Below are 20500 nucleotides of genomic sequence, written 5' to 3'. Positions count from 1 at the left end.
TTTTTCTCCTGCAAGCTATGCTCAGCGTCCTCCCACTGTTGCAATGTAAGAGACATCTGCTTTTTTCGAATAATTCATGTTTTATCCATTTAAACATTTAGCACAATCCATTTTAAAAGAATTGCAAAAATTCTCCAGGAATGAGGAAGAGTAGCTTTGTGATGTGCACAGGACTAATCGGCTGGTATGTCTGACAATTGGATTCTGCTTGAAACTCATGAAATCTTAAAAAAAAAAAAAAAATCCTGGAGAGAAAACGGTTTCTTTAAACCAGAGTTCCCCAACCTGGTGTCCTCCAGTTTTTTGTACTACAATTCCAATCATGCCTGGCCACTGGCCATGCTGTCTGGCAATGAAGGGAACTGTACTGCAACACATCAGAAGGGCACCACGTCGGAGGAGGCTGGTTTAAACACATGCAGTGAGTGTACAGCAAGAACAACCCCACTGCTTAAATAATGTTATGTCTGTTCATAAACTGAGCGGATGAAGAAACAAAAACTGGGGAATGGTAAGACAAGACTGTTGGCAAATCCTGGCATTCAGTGAATGAGCTGTGTACTGGCGTATGCAGTCTGTTCGTTTCCAGTTGACCCCTCCCATTAACACAAGCGGGTAAACAAACCAAAAATAGTTTGCTTTGCACAGTTGTCTGAACCAGGAATCCTGATTTATTGCTCCCAAATAAAGCAGGATTTGTAAACCAAGAACAAACCCCAGCTTGTTCCTGACTTATTTGGGAGCAACAAACCGGGATGGTCTAGTGGACATCATGTGAAGCGAACAATTTCTGTTTCTTTACCCACTAGTGGGAAGAGTCAAGCAAGAATGAATCAATGTGCAGCACATTCATGTGCAGCACCAGCAATCTTTGCTTACTATTCTGTATGAATGTGGCCAGTGAAAGGAAACAGTACATTATGGAGAGCTGTGGGGGAAAGATGCAGGTGGGTTGTTGGAGGCCCTTTCCATGAGACCTTATAGAGCTATAAATGGCAACTCTTCGGGAAAGGAATATTCTGAAATAAGGCTTACTGTCCAACACTTGCACACTTCCAGAAAGAATAGGAAAGTTACGGGATGGAAGTTAGAGGGAAACTGAAGGTAATTACTTGTTCAGTTGGCACTCCAGCAGCCTCAAAATACAATTGCTGGCAGATCCAGAAGGAAAACTGGTGACTGAAGGGATAATGAGCAAGAGCTTAAAAATTGGAATTGAGTCAGGGACACCTGGGAGGCACATGAAGTAGGCAGCCTGCCAGGAGTCGAGAAAGAGAGCCAAACTATATATTACCTTAGCTGTATAGTTCTAGCCTCGAGTGAAGAGTTTTGCCCTCCACAAATTGCAGCCAGGTACGGGGACAGAACAGGATTGAAGCACCCAAGTCTGCAATTGGCATTGCTAAAAAAGATCCAATTCATTTCAAAGGGGCCTTTTTTGTTAATGTAAATTGCAGATGCAGGGGCCTGATCCAGACTGCAGTGGGATGTGGGGGATGGTTATTCCCCATGCTAGAGTCCCAATCCGGATCGGGCTCCCTACACTGGCAATTTGTTGGGGGAAACATGCACTCAAGGCCAGGATTAAACAGCTAGGGTGACATGTAGTTTGGCCCTCTCCACAATATGGAACAGAGGATTTGTTTCATCTGTAAGGGGTCAGTATCTCATCCCACCCTCCACCTCTGCAAGGCTGAAGATTGTGCTGGACGGCCAGGCTTCAAGCTCACCTACCATGGCTGGCTCTCAATCCACTGTGAGAGGTAATGGCGGACCTCAATAGGGAAGTGCTGCCCATACAGGGCCTGCATCTGCCGAAGGGCATCGCCCTGGAGCTGCTGGGCTTGGATCCACACTGCCATGGCTCAGGACCTAGTGGAGGAGAGGCTTGTTAAAAGGAGGGGACGAGACGCATAGAGGCTTGGTCTATGCTTTGCCCAAACCTCCAGCGGTCTGGGAGTTTGTTTCCTACTGCAGACAAAAGGCAGACATTTTATCAAGGGGGCCTTCCCATATGACTTACCTTGTATAGCTAGAGCAGACACTTAAAAGATACCTGAATTCCTTTGGAAATGCATCATTTATTTCAAGGATGTTCATTCTGCCTTTCTTTCCAAAGCAAGAATTAAAAAGGAATGAAAGGGAATATGGGTGCAGGTTAGGTTAAAATTGAATGATCGCAGCAATGATCTTCCAGACTTAAAATGCACACACTTATTAGGTGGTATAAGAGGTAGGCATTACTGTGTCTTTTTTCATTCAAAAGTGGGAAATAAAGATTACTTTCCTCTTAACAAGCTTATTGAGAGGATTGGGGAGCCAAATAGCAAGGCTGATCTCTATAGTATGAAGTGCTGGGAACCAAGCCTGCCCAGAAGCTTAGGTTTTCTGAGGTTCGGGCCTTGAAGTTGCAAACAGGGCTTTCAGGGCAAATAGCAGCCGGGGGAGGGGTGATTGGCAGAGAACTGGTGGTCACACCTTATTATTATTATTATTATTATTATTATTATTTATTTATATAGCACCATCAATGTACATGGTGCTGTACAGAGTAAAACAGTAAATAGCAAGACTCTGCCGCATAGGCTTACAATCTAATAAAATCATAGTAAAACAATAAGGAGGGGAAGAGAATGCAAACAGGCACAGGGTAGGGTAAGCAGGCACAGGGTAGGGTAAAACTAACAGTATAAAGTCTGCACAACATCAAGTTTTAAAAGCTTTAGGAAAAAGAAAAGTTTTTAGTTGAGCTTTAAAAGCTGCGATTGAACTTGTAGTTCTCAAATGTTCTGGAAGAGTGTTCCAGGCGTAAGGGGCAGCAGAAGAAAATGGACGGAGCCAAGCAAGGGAAGTAGAGGCCCTTGGGCAGGTGAGAAACATGGCATCAGAGGAGCGAAGAGCACGAGCGGGGCAATAGTGAGAGATGAGAGAGGAGAGATAGGAAGGAGCTAGACCGTGAAAAGCTTTGAAGGTTAACAGGAGAAGTTTATAGTGGATTCTGAAGTGAATTGGAAGCCAATGAAGAGATTTCAGAAGCGGAGTAACATGGTCAGAGCGGTGAGCCAAGAAGATGATCTTTGCAGCAGAGTGGTGGACAGAAACCAATAGACTGATGTGAGAAGAAGGAAGGCCAGAGAGAAGAAGGTTGCAGTAGTCCAACCGAGAAATTAGGAGTAGTTTGTGTAGCTGGAGCTAAAGGAGTGGAGCCTAGTTGCATATGGCAAGGAACATTGTTGTGTGGGTTAGGAAGTAGAGTATGGCTGTGCCTGAATGGAGGAGCCTGACAGATATTGGGGGAGGAAAAACACTCCAGCCAAACAGAAAATAACCTCTCCCTTATTTCTGCTTCTTCCATCGTTTTTCTTTTTCTTTTAAAAAGTTCATTAAGGGCTTTTCGACATGAGTGGATGGTCACTCACAGTCCTTTATACATCATCAATCTCCAGGACGTCTCCCGCACTTTCCTCCCTTTATCCCACTTTCATAAAGATCGGAGATAGAGCAAAAAGTGATGTTATTCCAATCGATCAGTTGTGTGAAATGCCGGTGTAGCGCTCAAATGACAGAGCCATCTAGTGACTGTAAATTGAACCACTGTTTAAAGGGGACCATAGTAATCCCACAAAGAAAATGAAAACAGAAAGCTACAGGGTTTTTGCTTAATGTAGAGAAGCTATAGAGAGGAAAAGACAGGATAGTTGCACAATCTCTTTTTATTGCTAACACTAGGAGATATTTGCCTGGAATCACCCGAAGGCCCTGAGAAAGAAGCTAAAACGCTAAAATGTTGGGTCAAACCTGGAGATCTCGCAACCCTGGCTCTGCTCCCTGATCAACAGTTTCCACCCCAAGGCAATCTACTGTGTTATAAAGGTGTAAGTATTTCTCTGTCTAAAGACTCACTGCAGATTGTGCTTACTCAATGATTTAGAAGCACTCTGCACATGGGTCCCTCTCCTTTACACTCCATGTGCCTCCCGCTGAGCAAAAAAAATTCTGCCAAGGACCATGAATTAATTTATACAGCCAGAAAAGATAATTAAAGGTGTTTATCAACAAGAATCGCTGGGAAAATTGCTGCCATCAAAGGTAGGGAAGTAGGATACGCCCATTGCTTTAAGTTTGGAGAAAGTTGCTGAGAGAAACTAGAGGGCGTGAATTAACTTCCTCAAAAAGCAAGCAACCTGCTTACATTTCTAAAATGCCAGGCATGCCTTGAAGCTGCATCTTCAGTCCTGAAAGATCTTCTGCTTAATCTGAGATCTGTGGTGGATGACTGTAGCTCTTCAATGGGGGAAGGGACGGGTGTGTGTGTGTGTGTGTGTGTGTGTGTGTGTGTGTGTGTGTGTATGACCATGCTTACGAGTCCACATATTTATTCCATGGCTGAATTCCAAGGCTGAGGCAAGTGAAGCTAGCAATTTGCATTTACCTTGATTTGTGTTTTCAAGAATCTCTGTCAAGGGCAGCAATCAGATAAACTGGAAGACCCACTAAATAATAGGGAGGTTTCTATTTTTAATGTGAAAGCACTGACATACATTCAATACACATATTAGTAATCCTTTTCTACAAAGCTGCCTCCCCTTTTTCCACTGAACATGGATTTAAGACATTTGTAGTCCAACACATCTGGATAAAAGCTAAACTGTTTGGGGCTTTTTTAATTTAGGGGGGTAAATTGCCAAACTAAACTTTACCTTGCTAATACGATTCATTCTATGGGTGAAAAAACATCGCTATGGTACAGATGCATGTATTTTTCCCCTCTGGAGTAAATGGTAGCCAGGGTAGGGCAACTGAAGGTTCAATCCTATGCATGTTTAGACGGAAAACATCCTGCAATTCCTAGCCAGCCATGCACAGGATTGTGCCCTTAGACAGGGAAAATGGCAGAGGAGGGGAAAAGCAAAACACACCCATGACGTTAAGCAACTTCCACAAACAAATTACTCCAGTCACACCCATGGCTGAATTTAGCAAAAATAACCCATTCATCAGCAGATCAATGACAGATAACCTGATATATTTATTTATTTTGCTTTTTGAAGCAAAAAGGCTGTCACAATATGGCTTACAATACTAAACTGGTATAAATATAATTTATACGGCTGTAGTAGTATATTCCTTGCATTGGTAGGGGTTGGACTTAGTTGGACTTAGATGAACTTTGAGGTACCTTTGAGCTCTATTTATTTATTTATTTATTTATTTTTATTACATTTTTATACCACCCAATAGCCGAAGCTCTCTGGGCAGTTCACAAAAAGCTCTATGATTCTATACCAATGTAGTTTATCCCCAAGGAGGGGACATTATTATTATTATTATTATTTATTTATATAGCACCATCAATGACATGTAAAAAAACAATGGGTAGAGGAAAATCTTTCTCCCTCTCGCATAATACTAAAACTCCAGGCCACCCCTGGATATTGACTGATGAGATAAAAGCAGATATTTCTTCACAGAACTCACAATTAATTTAAAGGAATTCACTGCCACAAGGAGTCGTTATGGCCATAAACCATACAGATGATTTTTTTAAAAAAGGATCACGCTAATTCACAAAAGAGGTCTGGCTTATTGATGACTATTAGCTATAACATCTAAACGGATCTTCCACATACAAAGGCATTACCCTATTCCTTCGATTCTAAGACGCACTTTTTCCCCCATATAAACATCTCTAAAAATGGGGTGCGTCTTAGAATCGCAGGTGTGTCTTAGTTTTTTTTTTCCTGTTGATGGTACTGAAATTAGTGTGCGCCTTACAATCGATAGCATCTTACAATCGAAGAAATACGGTATATATCAATATCAGATGTTGGTAGGGGAAAAGAGCAGAGGGAAAGCAGAGCTTTCCAGAAGCACAAAGCTGGCTGTTATTAGATTAAACAGATGGATCTTAGGTCTGATCCAGCAGGTCCATTCCTATGTGGATCTTAGAGGAGCTTGTGTACAGTCAGAAATCCAGTCCACAAGAACACAACAATAAGTTAAGTTCTACCATTGGATTCATGGGTGCTATTTTTGACTAGTGCGACTTCCCAACACCAGCAAGAAGGTGCCAACTTCTATTTTCGCCCTGGGTGACACTCAAGCTTGACAGTTTATTTTGGGCCACTGGGCATTTAAATTGGTGTGAACTGTAGCAGGCACAACAAATGAAAGTGTAGAGAGGACGGATGACGGTAACGGGCCTATAAAAAGCAAACTCCTGCTTTGTCACGTTGAAATCTGAAGCTTGACAGGCCAGATTCTCAGTAGCTGGTTTCTTAAGAAATGATGCAACTATGACCAAAAGGAAGGAGATGCCGTGTGTGCGTGCATGGGGAAGCTGGACAATTGCTGGCCACAAAAGCACAGCACTATGACATTGCTAGTTCAAAAACAAATAAATCTAAGCGTCTTCCATGCCAAAGGGAAACCTAGGAAAGACCTAGTGGGATTGAGAAAGTGAAAAGCATAGCACGTGCCTAATGTGACCCATCTCTGTTTCCAATGGATTAATGAGGTAGAAATGAGAAATCAACAACATGCCTCTAACTATATAGTGCAGGAATGGGCAACTTGTGATCCTCCAGATGTTTTGGCCTACAACTTCCATCAGCTCTAGACAGCAGAGCCAATGTTGAGGGATCATAGGAGTTGTAGGACAAAACATCTGGAGGGCCACAAGTTGCCTGACCCTGGAGTGGGATGCCCTTCTTTAAGCATACAAAAACAAACACGTGCCAAAAAAGCACACAGCTGCGTACAAAATAAATTATTTTTATACGACACAAATAAACAACTCGGTTATTTATCTGTTTCATTAAGGATTCACCTACTTAATTGTGTAAAAATCCAGACTTGAGATACTTATGAAAAACAACTCGGTCATTTATCTGTATCATTAAGAATCCACCTACTTAATTGTGTAAAAATCCAGACTTGAGATATATACCCACTTAATTGTCCTATAAATAACTTTTATTTGTGTTGTATTAAAATAATTTATTTTGTACGCAGTTGTGTGCTTTTTTGGCATGGTTTGTTTTTGTGCTTTGTTCAACTCCTGCCCTTTTGGCTTGTTGTCCCTTCTTTAAGCATACTACGCATATCCTATCTTAGCTGCACTGCAGTGAACACATACTACCCAACCAAAGATGAAATCTGCACTTTAGTTTCTGCAGTGCATGGCATACAACAGCCTTGAAAACAACTCAACAGAACTTACTAGCTACTACATGGAACTGCCTAGCCACTACAATCATCCTCAGAGGCTTCTGTCATGTCTAACCCTACTGCCCCTGTTTTGGGCGATGTTTCAGGTTCAGAACTAGAAGATACAGCGCCAGACACCAGCCAGCCTGTACCAGTGGGGGAGGAAGCTCTCATGGGCGATTCTCCAGCTGGGAGTCAGCCCTCTCTGGAGCCCAAGGCCAATTCCTACACACTTAGTGGAAAGTGAGTTTTCTTCTGGGAGTGAGCGTTCCGATAACCTAGCTGATGCTAGGGTCCGCCGGAAGCTGAAACGCTTGGCACGAAAGGAAGGTGTGAGAAAGTCTGAGAGATTACGCCAGAACCTGCCACCGCATCAGGCGCTCTGAAGTTAGCTTCTTATTCTTCTTGAAGGGACAATTGTCTTGCTTAATTTGCATAGTTTTGCCTAGGGGGGCACTTCCAAAAGGCTAGACTCAATTGAGGTAGAAGAGATGTTTATTGCTTAATAAAAGCTTTGTGGGTTACCTAGCAAGCCTTGTCATTGCCTCCCATCGAAAGTAAGAGCATTCTGGGAAACACAACAGCTTCACACTGTGTCCACCTGCCATCTGATGTAAGGTAAATGACAGAGCATCTCAATGATGGAATTTCCTTCTTAGAGAGGCTCATCTGGCACCACCTTTAGTTTATTTTTGACATAAGGTGAAAACCATTTTATTTGTTCAGGCCTTATACTTCTGGGATTATTTTATGCTGGTTTTATTAACTGAGTGCAATTTACTGTTAATGTATTTTATTGTATCTATGGGATTTTTATGTTATTTCTACACCACTTGTAAAGTCACGGCTGGAGAGTAACTAATACATGTATAAGAGGGTATAGTCCAGGTCACCAGCATGTGCTATTAAATCCAGAACGGGTTTAGAGGACATGTTTTGCCAAGGTTCACTCCACATCTTAAGGCAGCCTTCCCAACTTGGAACCCTTCAGATGTGTTGGACTACAACTCCCAGCATGACAGGCCTTGCAACATGAAAGTGAATGGAACCTTTAGAAATGGAGGTGGAGGAAATGCCTTACAGAACAGTCTTGTTTCTAATTTAAACCTGCTGGGTTGGATAGGATCAGGACCAAAATCCCTTTGTGCCAATGGAACACAAAAATATGCCAGCAGAGCAAACATTTGCCACTGTAGCAATGTGATTCTGCTAGTGATAGTCTACTTATGTCAGTGACAAAAAAGGGGTGGATGGGATGTATGGAAGTGGAGGAATGGATCTTAGAAGCCTCTGCTCCCTCAGAGATCATTCCTGCTGCCTAAGGAATATTACACTTGCAAAATACATAACAAAAGTAACACTCCCATTAGAGTCAACACAGTGCCCAACAACTGCCCATACAGAGCACACAGGGTATGTATGCAATTAGCATTAAGGGGGCCTCTGCTGCCAAGCAAACTCAAAATGCAGGTAAGCCTCCACTGTGTACTGGGAAAACCTACCACAAGCACAGCCACTCTTGTTAGTAAACACCAAGCAGGCCTCTCTACCAATTGAAACTTCTAATATTCCTTCTTTCAGTATCAGAGCCAGGGCACACAGCAGTGGAACAAAGAGTACTTGGAGGCAGAGTTCCAATTCCTACATTGGGTACTTATTATCTTAATGTTAGGCATCTTTCCCAACAGGCAAATCTTCCAACGCAATACAACAATACAGAAGGCAGCAGTTGGAATTGACAAAATAGAATAATGCTAACCAGAACACAACTGCTAGAATATTAAATGATATCAAAAGAACTGGGGTGGTAAACAGACGTTTTATATAACTTATCATAGGTGAACAAACATTTTATATAACTTATCGTATATTAAATGTAAGAATACAATGATAATTTACAAAAACCAAACAAATTGTTTTGCAATAATCAAGCGTTTACTAAACTAAACAAATGGTTATCAATAACCAAACACAAATGGTTTGCAAAAATGGTGATAACTGAATTACAGGCCTCCGTCGGCTTTCACCTGTTTCACAACTGCTTTGTCAGAGTCAGAATATCACGAACAACTTGACACTGTTTGTGGGTGGGGGAAAAGGAGGGTTGGTCAAGAACTCACCACTCCTGAAGATTTGCGTTTTCTGGCTGGGGATCTAAGTCAATCCTTTCGGAGGACTAAAAAGTCTTTTTGAAAACTGAGGAACAAATTCAACAAAATGTGTCATGGGCCCTAACAGTTGTCAGTGCATTTCAATACTGCTATAAAGAAGTAGTGTGGCTCCTGCCTCTTATATACCGCTTTCATAGTACTATAACCTGCTTGGTGTAGATCTGGCAAGTGAAACACCAGGAACTGATGAGGCAGACCCCAACAGTTCAATCTTCTCCTGAGTGCCCCCATACTGGTGTGATAAACCAAGCAGGGATACTGCATGAATTGGAGAGGGAGGGGCAATAACAAGGCCTGCTGAAAAAAATAACCAGTGGGTACTGGCAACCAGCTGACATCAATGTCAAGAGAGATGCAGTTGGAAAGGAAGATGGGAACTGGGCAAAACACAAGCCATTCTGAGGCTAAAGTCAGTGACCTTCCTGAGGAGCACTATTGGTCCATGTGCCAGACCCTTTAACCAACTATTGCACTGGACTGTTTCAGATGTGCACATTTATGACTTTTCCCAGTCTTTTCTACTGTAGTAAGGGATTGAACCTGGGGCCTCTTAAATGCCAGCCTCTGCTGTTCCATTAAACTGTGGCTCTACATAGGGTCCCTTCACTACTGAGCTATATAGCAGGATCCCTGGATATGATTCATGGGATGGGGCACTGGCAGACTGAAAGAGCGCCATGAATTGTTCTTGGAAGTCCTTGTGCACAGTATGTGGCTACCAGGAGGAGGGCCTTCTCTGCTGTGGCACCCCGGCTGTGGAATGAGCTCCCTAAGGAGGTTCGCTTGGCACCTACATCATATGCTTGTAGACGCCAGGTGAAGACCTTTTTATTCTCCCAACATTTTAACAATCTATAAATACATTTTAACATGGTGTTTTAAATTTGTAATTTTGCATTGCTGCTGTTTTTATCTGGTTGAGCTTTTATATTGTATTTTATATTATGGTTTTATACTGTTGTTTTATACTTTGAATGGTTTTAATTTTTGTGAACCGCCCAGAGAGCTCCGGCTATTGGGCGGTATAGAAATGTAATAACTAAATAAATAAATAAATAAATAAGGGAAACAGACTGGGTTCCATGATGCCATCATGCTGTTCCAGCTGATACCACATGTTGATTGCTGCCTTCCATGCATGTGTGTGGGGGTGATGGCAAGCATTATTTTGACTGGTGAATGGTTGCCATGGATGCTGTGGGAATGGATTTTGGCATTGGTATGTTCATTCTATTTTACTAATAGCTTTGTGCTAGATGAGCAAAGGACCCAGTTTGGCTTACTGGTATAAGCCGTGGTATAGCAGGTCCATACCAACCATCTATAGTCTGAAAAGGAGGCAATGCAGACAGATCACTACCTTCCACCCTAGCTTACTCTTCCACAAGTTAACTCCTTTCATATTTACAACAAGACTATTAATACTCTCATATGTATATTACTACAGGGGAAATCCATGTCTAATATACTGTGAAAGCAAGTGTGAGGTTGGGCTGGAGAAGGCCTGGAGGTTTGCATAAGGAAACGAAACACCAGGCTATTAACTTGCAGTGCTTCACGGCAGTAATAGCAGCCACTGAAAGCAAAATGGACGAATCTTGAGTCACAAGCCACAGAGTAACTCCAAACTGCAAAATAACAGGAAAATGAAACAAAGAGCTATTAATATTGGAGCATTACCAAAAACAAAACAAAAAAATACCTAGGCTAAAGGAAAGTCCTAATTACACCGTAAAAAACACAGCTATGGGACTGGGTGTGGGGAACGATGTGTCACGGTTTGAAGTGAAATTAGTGCTTAAAACCCCCAACAAAAGCAGCACATGATTTATAAAGCACCCTGATGCGCAGTTACCTTGGCTCAGGGAGAAATGTCACAGCCCCATAAAGGAGGGGTCAAAAATAAAATACTGAGGTAGATGTACCACTGGCTCACCTACAGGAACTGCAAGGACCCAGCTCCATATCCTCTGAGTCACACTGCTTGGCTGAGTAATATCACTGGACAACAGGAATGAGAACACTGGCCTAATCCAAAACACAGCAGGCCTACATGTTGTTAACCTTTACTCAATCTCCCAAATGATCTTTGTGATATCAGTGTAAATAAATGAGGTTATATATATATATAATGTCGATATCAGAGTTTGCACATGTGAGGAGAGGTAGAATACAACTAGCCAAATTTGGGGATGGGGAGATGAAACATGCCCTAGCTTCACACCAGGAGCATGAAGAGTGATATGAAGGAAATATCTGACTCTTCTAGCAGCAGCAAGAAAAGAGGATCTGCCCGCTCTAAGAGAATCCCAGAAGCGATTCACCGGAATAAGAGGTTGGGAGGAGAAGAAGTGAGCCCTTAGGGTTCCTCTCCATGTTTTTTCTCCCCCTTGCCTCATAAATCTACCCCTCCGTGCCACACCAGCTTGCTCTGACATTTGTCTGACTCTAGCATTTAGTCAATTCAAAAAATTTTACTGCATCAGATTCAACCTGCACACAAACACATTTCAAATAACTAAAAACAAAACATATAGTAATGTTAGAACCGCAGACATGCACTGCTTTCTCTACAAAGGAACAACCCACCTACACAAAGATGGGGTGACGTAAGATAGCAAGGTGTAACAGCCTTAAGTGGAACACATACAGGCAATGTGTGTTGTGGTGACTTGGAGTGGGAGGAAAGCAGTGCAAAGACTTTGAATTGAGCATGTAGTTGCACCCTATAAGGTACAGAACTCCATAACGTACAAGAAATTCCATCTGTGACCAGTGTCTCTATACTGGGTGGAATCTGCAGCCTTGCTGGTCCAAACTGCTAGGTCTTCAGCCCACCAGACATGTCTGATGGCCCCATCGCAGGCTTGATACGTCTCCAGATTTTGCTACCTTTCTGAGTCTACAAAAAGCAAAAGATTTAACAAGCATCAGACAGGCTGATGAGCTACAATGGTGGTTCTCGTAGGGCTGATCCAGTTGGTTGCCAGCAAGTAGCTTCACTCCCATGGTAGCAATTGCCCACCCACCCCCAGTTCTTGACACTGCTGCTTCTCCAGCTGCCCTTGACAGGAAAGAGCAATTTCCTTCCAGAACATCAGCTGCCTCTAGCAAACCAGTTTCCTCCCCCTCAACGTTCAACAGCAACTATCACCCACATGCTTTTACTTGCCTGGGAGACAAATACACAGTGCTAGGACATGATGAAATTATTGCACAGTGAGAGTGGTCTAGGCTCAACTAAAGAGCCAATCCAATCTTCTTATACAGGCAAGAAATGTCCTACCTGGGGACAGAAAGAGCAGCGGGGAACAAGATGAAAACACAAATCCTGCTCCAAGAAAATGCCAGTTCTACACAGCTGCTCTAGCGCACAGGTATTTATTATAGCACAGACAGCAGAGCATATACTGCCCTTTGATTCTAGACAATGGCTTGGATCCAGAGAAATGCTGGTGGAAGGGGGTTGGAGGAAAATCACCAAAAATAAGAAGACAGCACCTTCTGTGAGCAGAATTCCTACTCATGGAATATACCTCCACTGGATTTTTGGCAACCCAAAAATCACCTCCCTCCCCCATTAAGAAGGTTTTCAGGGAATTCATGGGGCTATCACAGGGAGGAGAGGACAGGAAGGTCCAAGCCAATGATTCTTATGGCCCTAGAAGACTCTGAGGGTGCATTCGGATGACACAAAAGCCAACCTTGCCCTTATAGTCCACTCCACGGATGATTATTTGCATGTCGCACTTGGGCGACATGCTAATAACTCTTCCATGGAGAAGGCTATAGGGCAAGGTTGGCTATTCCTCTCTCCCCCCCACTCTCCGCCCTCCCCACGGAATGGCAGCACTGGTTCCCCCTTACCTTATCGGTGCACTGCCATTCCATGGAGAGGGGCGGAGGGGAGAAAGATGCTCCCCTGCCTCCTTCCTGCTGTCAATGGAGACCCATGGGTGCCGATTCTGGTGGTGGCAGGCACTGTGCGGAGGGATACACAGCGGCCTATCCCCGCCACAAGAACCAATGCACAGGACCTCCACTGAGAGGGGAGCCAATCTATCCGCTGATTCTTGCGATGGCAGCTGCAGAGGGAGACATGGTTGCTAGAGCCGCCCCCTTCCTTGTTTCTATGGCCCCAGCAATGAAGGAGGACGAGGCACAGGGCAATGTCATCTATGTGCCTTTCCCTTCACTAATAAATTTATGTTCAGTTCTAGGTATATATGTGATTCCACAGAATCTGAACAAAAGCATAGGATTAGGTAATGGGCACAGCATCTAAACTACCTCCCCCACCTTTTTTTTTTCCTGAAGGAAAGGGTGTTTCTAGTCCTTATGTCTGCCAAAATAGGTTTAGAATGCCTATGTAGAGAATACAGTCAATCCCTAGTAGAATCTGGGAGCATGAGCGGGGTGTGTGTGTGTGGATTTTGAACAGGATTTTGAGTGTTCAGGGAATGGCAATCTTACTTCTCTATACAATTAGCAGAAGCATCACAGCCTGCTCCAGTTGGACTCCCCTCCTTCGGGATCAGGACAATCCCATCAGCCCTGTTCCCAGTCCACTTAATTTCTCTCTCTCTCTCTCTCTCCCTCCCTCCCTCTTCCTTCCTGGACTCCTTTTCCTTGTGTGTCATGTCTTTATTACAGCAGTAAGCCTGAGGGCAGGGACTGTCTTTTTTGCTAAGTGTAAGCCGCTCCTTTTGGCTGAGGAGCGGGGTATAAATATTATAAATAAATAAATAAATAAAATAAATTAAAATAAAATAAATAGAGGTATGCACGAATCCCAAGATTTGACTAGGACCCCAATTCAGCACTTTGAAGAAGAGCCCAATTCCACAGATAGATTCAGAGAATGTCTGCCTCAACTCACTAGTGAACCCGCCAAGATTCGGAACCAGGTGGCTTCATGCCTTTTATTAACTATCTTGGGATAGTCAAAACATTGCTGTAACTTTTTTTCTCTTTGTCAGAATTGGATAACCCATCTTTACTGTTTTAAATTATATATTGCTTTAACTTGGTTCATGGTTTAATTTGTTTTTAACTGTGTATACTTATTGTTTTATACTGTATGCTTTTATCTGTACGCTGCCCTGAGATGCTAATGATATAGGGCGGGATACAAATGTTTTAAATAAATAAATAAATAAATGTTGCAGGCTTAGTAGCCCCTTAGGAGAGGATTAAGCCTGACAAATGTCAAAAATAGGTGCAGGGATTATTGTGGTAGGCATTTTTATATTCTGTTTTTGTTGTTTCAAAGGAAACTGCTAATATGTTTTTTGTTTCTTGGCAGAATTGGATGAAATCTGCAGGGACAGTTGCCCCTTCTGAAGGTATTGAGCCCACCAAGTTTCAGATGACTAGGCATGGGAGGGGGGTTATGCAAGAGGGTCTCCAAAAGAGGATGTGCTTATTTTCCTCTGCTCTTTGTAGACCATTGTTCTGAAAATGACAGTCTACAGATATCCCAAAATAAGAAACATTGTGCTCTTTCCGGCACCAGGTTAAGACCGTTTTCTTTTCAGAGGCATTTTATTATTTTAGTTCTGCAGTTTTAAATCTGTTATTGTATTTCAAATCTCTGCATTGCTACTAAGAAGAATGGTCACCTCACAGTCCCATCCTTGCCCTCCCACAATGTACAGTGATTGGAGAGCCCCTGGTAAAATGTGCCCTATGATTAGAGGGTGGACCTGTCAGTCAACCCCAACTCCAAGTTAACCCAAGAACAAACCATGCCATGTTCATGCATTATTGGTGGAATAGCTGCACAATGCCAATGATTAGCCTTCTGTCTGGAAGCACCCTAATATTACGAAGACAGGGAGTAACATTCCCTCTTCACTCATAATTTTATAAACTAATTATATCACCTGCCCAGCCTATTATTATTATTATTATTATTATTATTATTATTATTATTATTATTAATAATAATAATAATAATAATACACTCCAGGCTCTTTAGCCTCATGGGCACCTAGTGCTATCCCACAAAGCTGAAATCCCTGTACGTTTATACATACTATCACACATTCAAAAAAAAAATTGGCAGAGATTTTATTCCTTTCCAAAGCACAGGCCAGACTACGAAAATCTCTCTCCAGCTGTCCTAATCCAGTTGTTTGCTGCATGCTACACCATCCTTCAGAAATTAAGAGGACTTAGAAAGTCATAACCTGGAGGATTAGAAACCAATATGTAGCCCATAATAGCTCCAGCTAAATAAAGAGGGCATCAACCTCCATCAGAGAGACCTGCTGCCTACAACAAGCCAGAGTCACATGGAAAGGAGTTGACACATTTCAGTGGAAGGGGTTCCAAAACCTTCTGGGGCAAACATACACTCTTTTGTATATTATGATGCTGAGGAGGAAAAAGGCACCAGGAACATGACCACTAGGCCTGGCTTTTCAACAATAGCATGTCAGCTATTTTTCAGACATTAGGAACTAGAAAACTACATGAGGTCTACCCATTTTATTTGAAGCAAGAGTTTTAATTGTTGTTTCGCCAAACTACAGAGACATCAGGCAAGAGCAGTTAAAAAATCCAGCCTCTTTACATGCCAGTTCTGCAGTACCAGAAAGGCAATTGGGATACTGGGAGGGAGTGGATGAAGAGAAGGGAAACAAGCAACCAAGGGACTGAGAAAACAAACCATGGGGTTTTTTTTATCATTGTCCAGACAAACCCTGGGTAGGGCAACAGAGCATGGTTTAAATAAACTATGCTTTAGTGATAGGTGTGACCCAAGTCTTTAAAGACCTCTTCTTGTATTGCTTTCCCCTCCTGAGAGGCATATAGGGGAAAGTCTGGAAAACATTTATTTGCCTTTGTGAATCAGGCATGAACAGTTTGAACTTGTACTTGCCATTCAAATTTCCGGAGAGTTGCTGAATATGTGCATCTTTGCACCAGACCTTAGCCTGGTGCAAAGGTGCAAGTGTAATGGCCACTTCTCTATACACGCATCTTAGGAATGTTTGTAAGGATAAATATGAGAAATTATACTACTCCCTATGAACTCTCAGGTTTCCAAAGGCAGGCCCCTTCTAATGTACCTCTCTGTGAAATAGGTCTTTAATTCCTCGTCTGCAGGTGTTTGGCCCTTATTTCATAATCTTTCATCCTCCTGGATCTCTTAGAGGACATCTGTCCTTCCATTCTAAGTCTTAGCGATTGACAGGGGTGGCTTCCACAATTCAGTATTCTCCAAGCTTCCCTCTCCTGCACCTCCTACTTTTTTGTGTTTATTTCTTGCCACAGAAAGGAAAAAGTAGCTAACCTTTCAAAATTATGCAGAGAATATTCAAGAATCGGATTGCGGAAGGAAATCCAACGTTCAGCCAGTCTAATCCCAGCTTCAGGTCACAATCACCAGCCCGCAAAGTTCAACCCATATCATTCAGACTGTAATGTGCTACTAGCTGAGATGAGGTGTGACAGGCGCTTGAAGTGCAATCCAGATTATTCAATCAAACAACTCAAGCCACATATCACAAGGGACAGTGTAATTAAAAAAAACTCAGAGCCTTCTGAACTTTTGAAAAAGATTTTTTTTAAAAAAAAACAACCACCAAAAAGTTCACAAAATGATGGGGCATTATGAACATATGAAGCTGCATTTTGTCACTGGTTCATCTAGCCCAGTATTGCTCTGACTAGTAGTGACTCTCCGGGATCTCTGGTAGACAACTTTCCCATCACCTGATCATTTAGCTGGGTATGCTGAGAATTGAACTTGAGACCAACTGCATACAAAGTTGGTACTCTACCAATGAGCTATGGTCCTTCTCCCCATTGTTGTGTGGAAGAACTGTCTCACTGATAATGGCCACTATTTAATTTTTTAATGTCTGTATGAATGTTATCATGCCTGAATGGCACAACAAAGGAGCACTGTGTTACCAAATAATCAAAATAAAAATTCTAAAACTCGCTTGCAAAGCCATGGAGAAGTTATGACCCGGTTCACATGTAATGACAACCCATATTATTATGGGTTATTGAATCATGGGTTGTCATAATGTAAATTTACATTATGAATTTACATAATGTAAATTCATTGTAAACCCAGAACTATGGATTTACAATGAACAACCCATGAAGACAACCCATGGTTTTGTGTCAGGTTGTGAACTCTGGGTTGTTTAAGGCATGGGTTGTAATTATGTGTGACCCCAGAACTATGGGTTGTTAAACCAGCTGCTCTAATACAGTGTACTACAGTGCCACAAAGGCATTTTGGATACAGGGAGGGAGCAGGCAAACGGACCAGGAACCAAACAACTCAGGAATTGACCAAATAACCAGCAGTTTTCTTGATCATCTAGCAGCCAAATCATGGGTCAATATTGGGCAAGGCAACAACCCATGGGTTAATCATTATCTGCAAATCAGGTATATGAGTGATATCCAACAGGTGCCAAAGACACAGAACCATATTTTACACTACACTAATAATTTAAGCGTTAGAAGAGAGGAAAGCTGCAATTTCCCAGAAAGAAAACATTGCATTTTCAGTGCTTTGGAAAAGCTATATAACTTCCGTAATAGAAATACTGCCTCAAGGAACGACATTTCAATTACAAATGATTAAGAACTGTGCAATGAAATGTTTTAGGTGGGATTTCCACCTGCGTTAAGTTATTGGGGTTGATTAACTTTCCACTCCTATGATATAAATATTTGCCCTAAAGTAAAAAATCTAAACAATTTTACACTGTTCAAACCCCATTAATACAGAGGCACTTGTGTAAATGCTCTTGGACCAAACAGCATCAAAAAGAGATGTTTACAGTTCCAAATGCTGCCAACTAGACCAGCTGCTTTACTAAACCTCAGGGCTCAAGTATGAGATGGGACAACAAGGTATTTTTCTTTCTCCGTGATGAGAGCTGCCAACAAAACCCTAATCCGACTGGGAGATTCCAGGTTAAACCTGTCCTTAATCTCTAACAAAATAACAAATCACTCTGGATAAAGCAGCATCTGTCTGCAAATATATACTTCAAAATGTGTCGTTTTGCAAATACTGACGGAAGGCATAGATCCCAGGCTTCTCAAATCATTAATATGCACAAGGCAGAAGTGCATTCTTGGTTTAAACTTGACTGCTCTTCTGCCTCAGTTTTCACAAATATGTTTTCTCTCTGTGTACCAGACAATTTTCAACTGCACAACCCCAACAGAAACTAGGGTGTGTGCAAGTTGTATACTCTTTAAAAAAAAACCTGATGCAGATAGTTTAAACCAGTGTGCACCATAATGAGCAAGTAAAAGTTCAAAGCTGACTGGCTTTTGTGTAGGAGGCCTGGGAAGCAGAGCAACTGTGTTGGGAAAATCCCAGACATCTAGTTGCTTTGAGATCTTATGCTGGTGTCTAGAAATTTGTAAGATCTGTTCAGCCTGTGACAGGGTGGCAAAAAAAATGTAATACACTTAGCACTTAAATATTTCTCCCAGACTTACAACAGACCCTACCCACTTTTCCTGTTTCTAGAGATGTGAAGGCCCAGAAAAAAAACTGGAAAAATCCAGAAAAAAACATTCCCCTCCCCCGTTTCCCCCCCCCCCCCGAAGCCTTTTTTGTATTTTTTTCTGAAAAATTGAAAAAAAAATAAGAAAAAATAGATTATGGAATGTTTTATTTTAGCATGATGAATAAAATGTTTAAGACAAGGTGTTCATATATTTATTTCTCCAAATGATTTCTAAAAACTATGCACAGTATCAGATTATTACAATTTCTGTGCACCAAGGACAAGCAAGTCCTAGGTTGCAAACTAAGACTACAACTCTCAAATGCAAGAGCAAGATTCATTTCTGCCTCTAGGGGGCACTGCCACTGAAGCAGAGACTGAAGGTGATAGCTATAGCTCAGAAAATGAGTCTGATTAAATTTCATATAATTCATTGAATCTTGGTTCCTACTTTTTCTCAGTTCTTTTTATGGGAATAGGTGCTTTACGTCTGCTTGACACTGTGGAGGACTAGCGGAGACATAAATAATTTTCTTTGTTACTAATGTTGATGGTTTCTTCTGTTGTTTTAATTATTTTTTGCCCGCTCCTCATAAACTGGCAAAAGCAAAGAGCTTCCTTACTGTTCAAGTGTTCCTTACAGTTCAGGCACTTGTAGCTCCATTTGTTACCGAAAAAAGTAAAAATTTAAAAAAGTAAATTCAATTTGTAATATTTGTTTGAATACACTGTACATTTAATATACCAAATGTAATAATTTAATGCCAAACCAACTTGTACAGAATTACATTTTATGTTCCTAAACTAATAAGGTGGCTTTCAATCTGTAAAAAGTGCTAATATTGCATTTATTTTGCCATTTTTCTGACAATTTCCATTATCCCCCGAAATCAACTGTTTTCCCCCCCATGGCTTCAAAATTTCTGCAAATTTTGCATCTCTACCTGTTCCTTCAAAGTTTTCTCACATCCTGATTAGCTCAGCCTTCTAAATGGCTAGAAGCTCTATGTGGATCAGGCAGCCAACCTCAGTCCTGAACATTATTCAGACAGCAACTTCGCTTAATACTTCTTGCAGGGTTCTTTAAATCAATTGTTCTTTAAAAAAAATACCTCACAGTGTTTTATATTTTAAATTGGTTTGAGTTCAATTTTAATTCAATTATATTACATGCCACTTTAAAAAATAGTTGAGAATGAAACCCGAATTAACATAAAGGTGTTGAATTCTGCACTTATCTCTTAAAACTGAATTCAGGATCTTCAAACATACTGAAGCAAAGCCTATTTATGTGAAATTTAAAAAAATGCGAGAAAGTTTGACTTTCAAGGTCAAGTGGCATGCACAATTGGGCTTGTATTTATTATTGCTGTAATTTACAAATTTACAAATATTATGACTACTACCCAAATGGTATGGACATTTTTCTCTATATTATGGATAAACATGCTTTTTCTTAATAATTAACATAGTTAAGAACAGAAAAAGAGCCTTGCTGGATTGGACCAAAAGTTGACCTAGTCTAAGCATCTTGTATCTCAAGTGGCTGACCAGATGCCCTTGGCAAATCCACAAGCAGCACCAGTTAAGGCAACAGTCGTCCCTCCAGCAATTGGTTCTTAG

General features: G+C 41.6%; 1 protein-coding gene across 3 annotated transcripts in view; it reads right to left on the bottom strand.

The window, feature by feature from the left end:
- The window catches only part of LOC134406793 (signal transducer and activator of transcription 5B), a 70664-nt gene that overhangs the window by 23701 nt on the left and 26463 nt on the right, over positions 1 to 20500 (bottom strand). For all 3 annotated transcript variants that reach the window (XM_063138377.1, XM_063138378.1, XM_063138376.1), the window contains exon 3: positions 1735 to 1872. In XM_063138377.1, the coding sequence (XP_062994447.1) occupies positions 1735 to 1862 (128 nt within the window). In that variant the 5' untranslated portion in view covers positions 1863 to 1872. The remainder of the gene's footprint in view (positions 1 to 1734; positions 1873 to 20500) is intronic.

This window comes from Elgaria multicarinata, chromosome 11, assembly GCF_023053635.1.
Source record: "Elgaria multicarinata webbii isolate HBS135686 ecotype San Diego chromosome 11, rElgMul1.1.pri, whole genome shotgun sequence".
NCBI classification, from domain to species: domain Eukaryota; kingdom Metazoa; phylum Chordata; class Lepidosauria; order Squamata; family Anguidae; genus Elgaria; species Elgaria multicarinata.
Note: the sequence above shows the minus strand (reverse complement) of the source record. Positions and strands in the feature narration are given on the sequence as shown.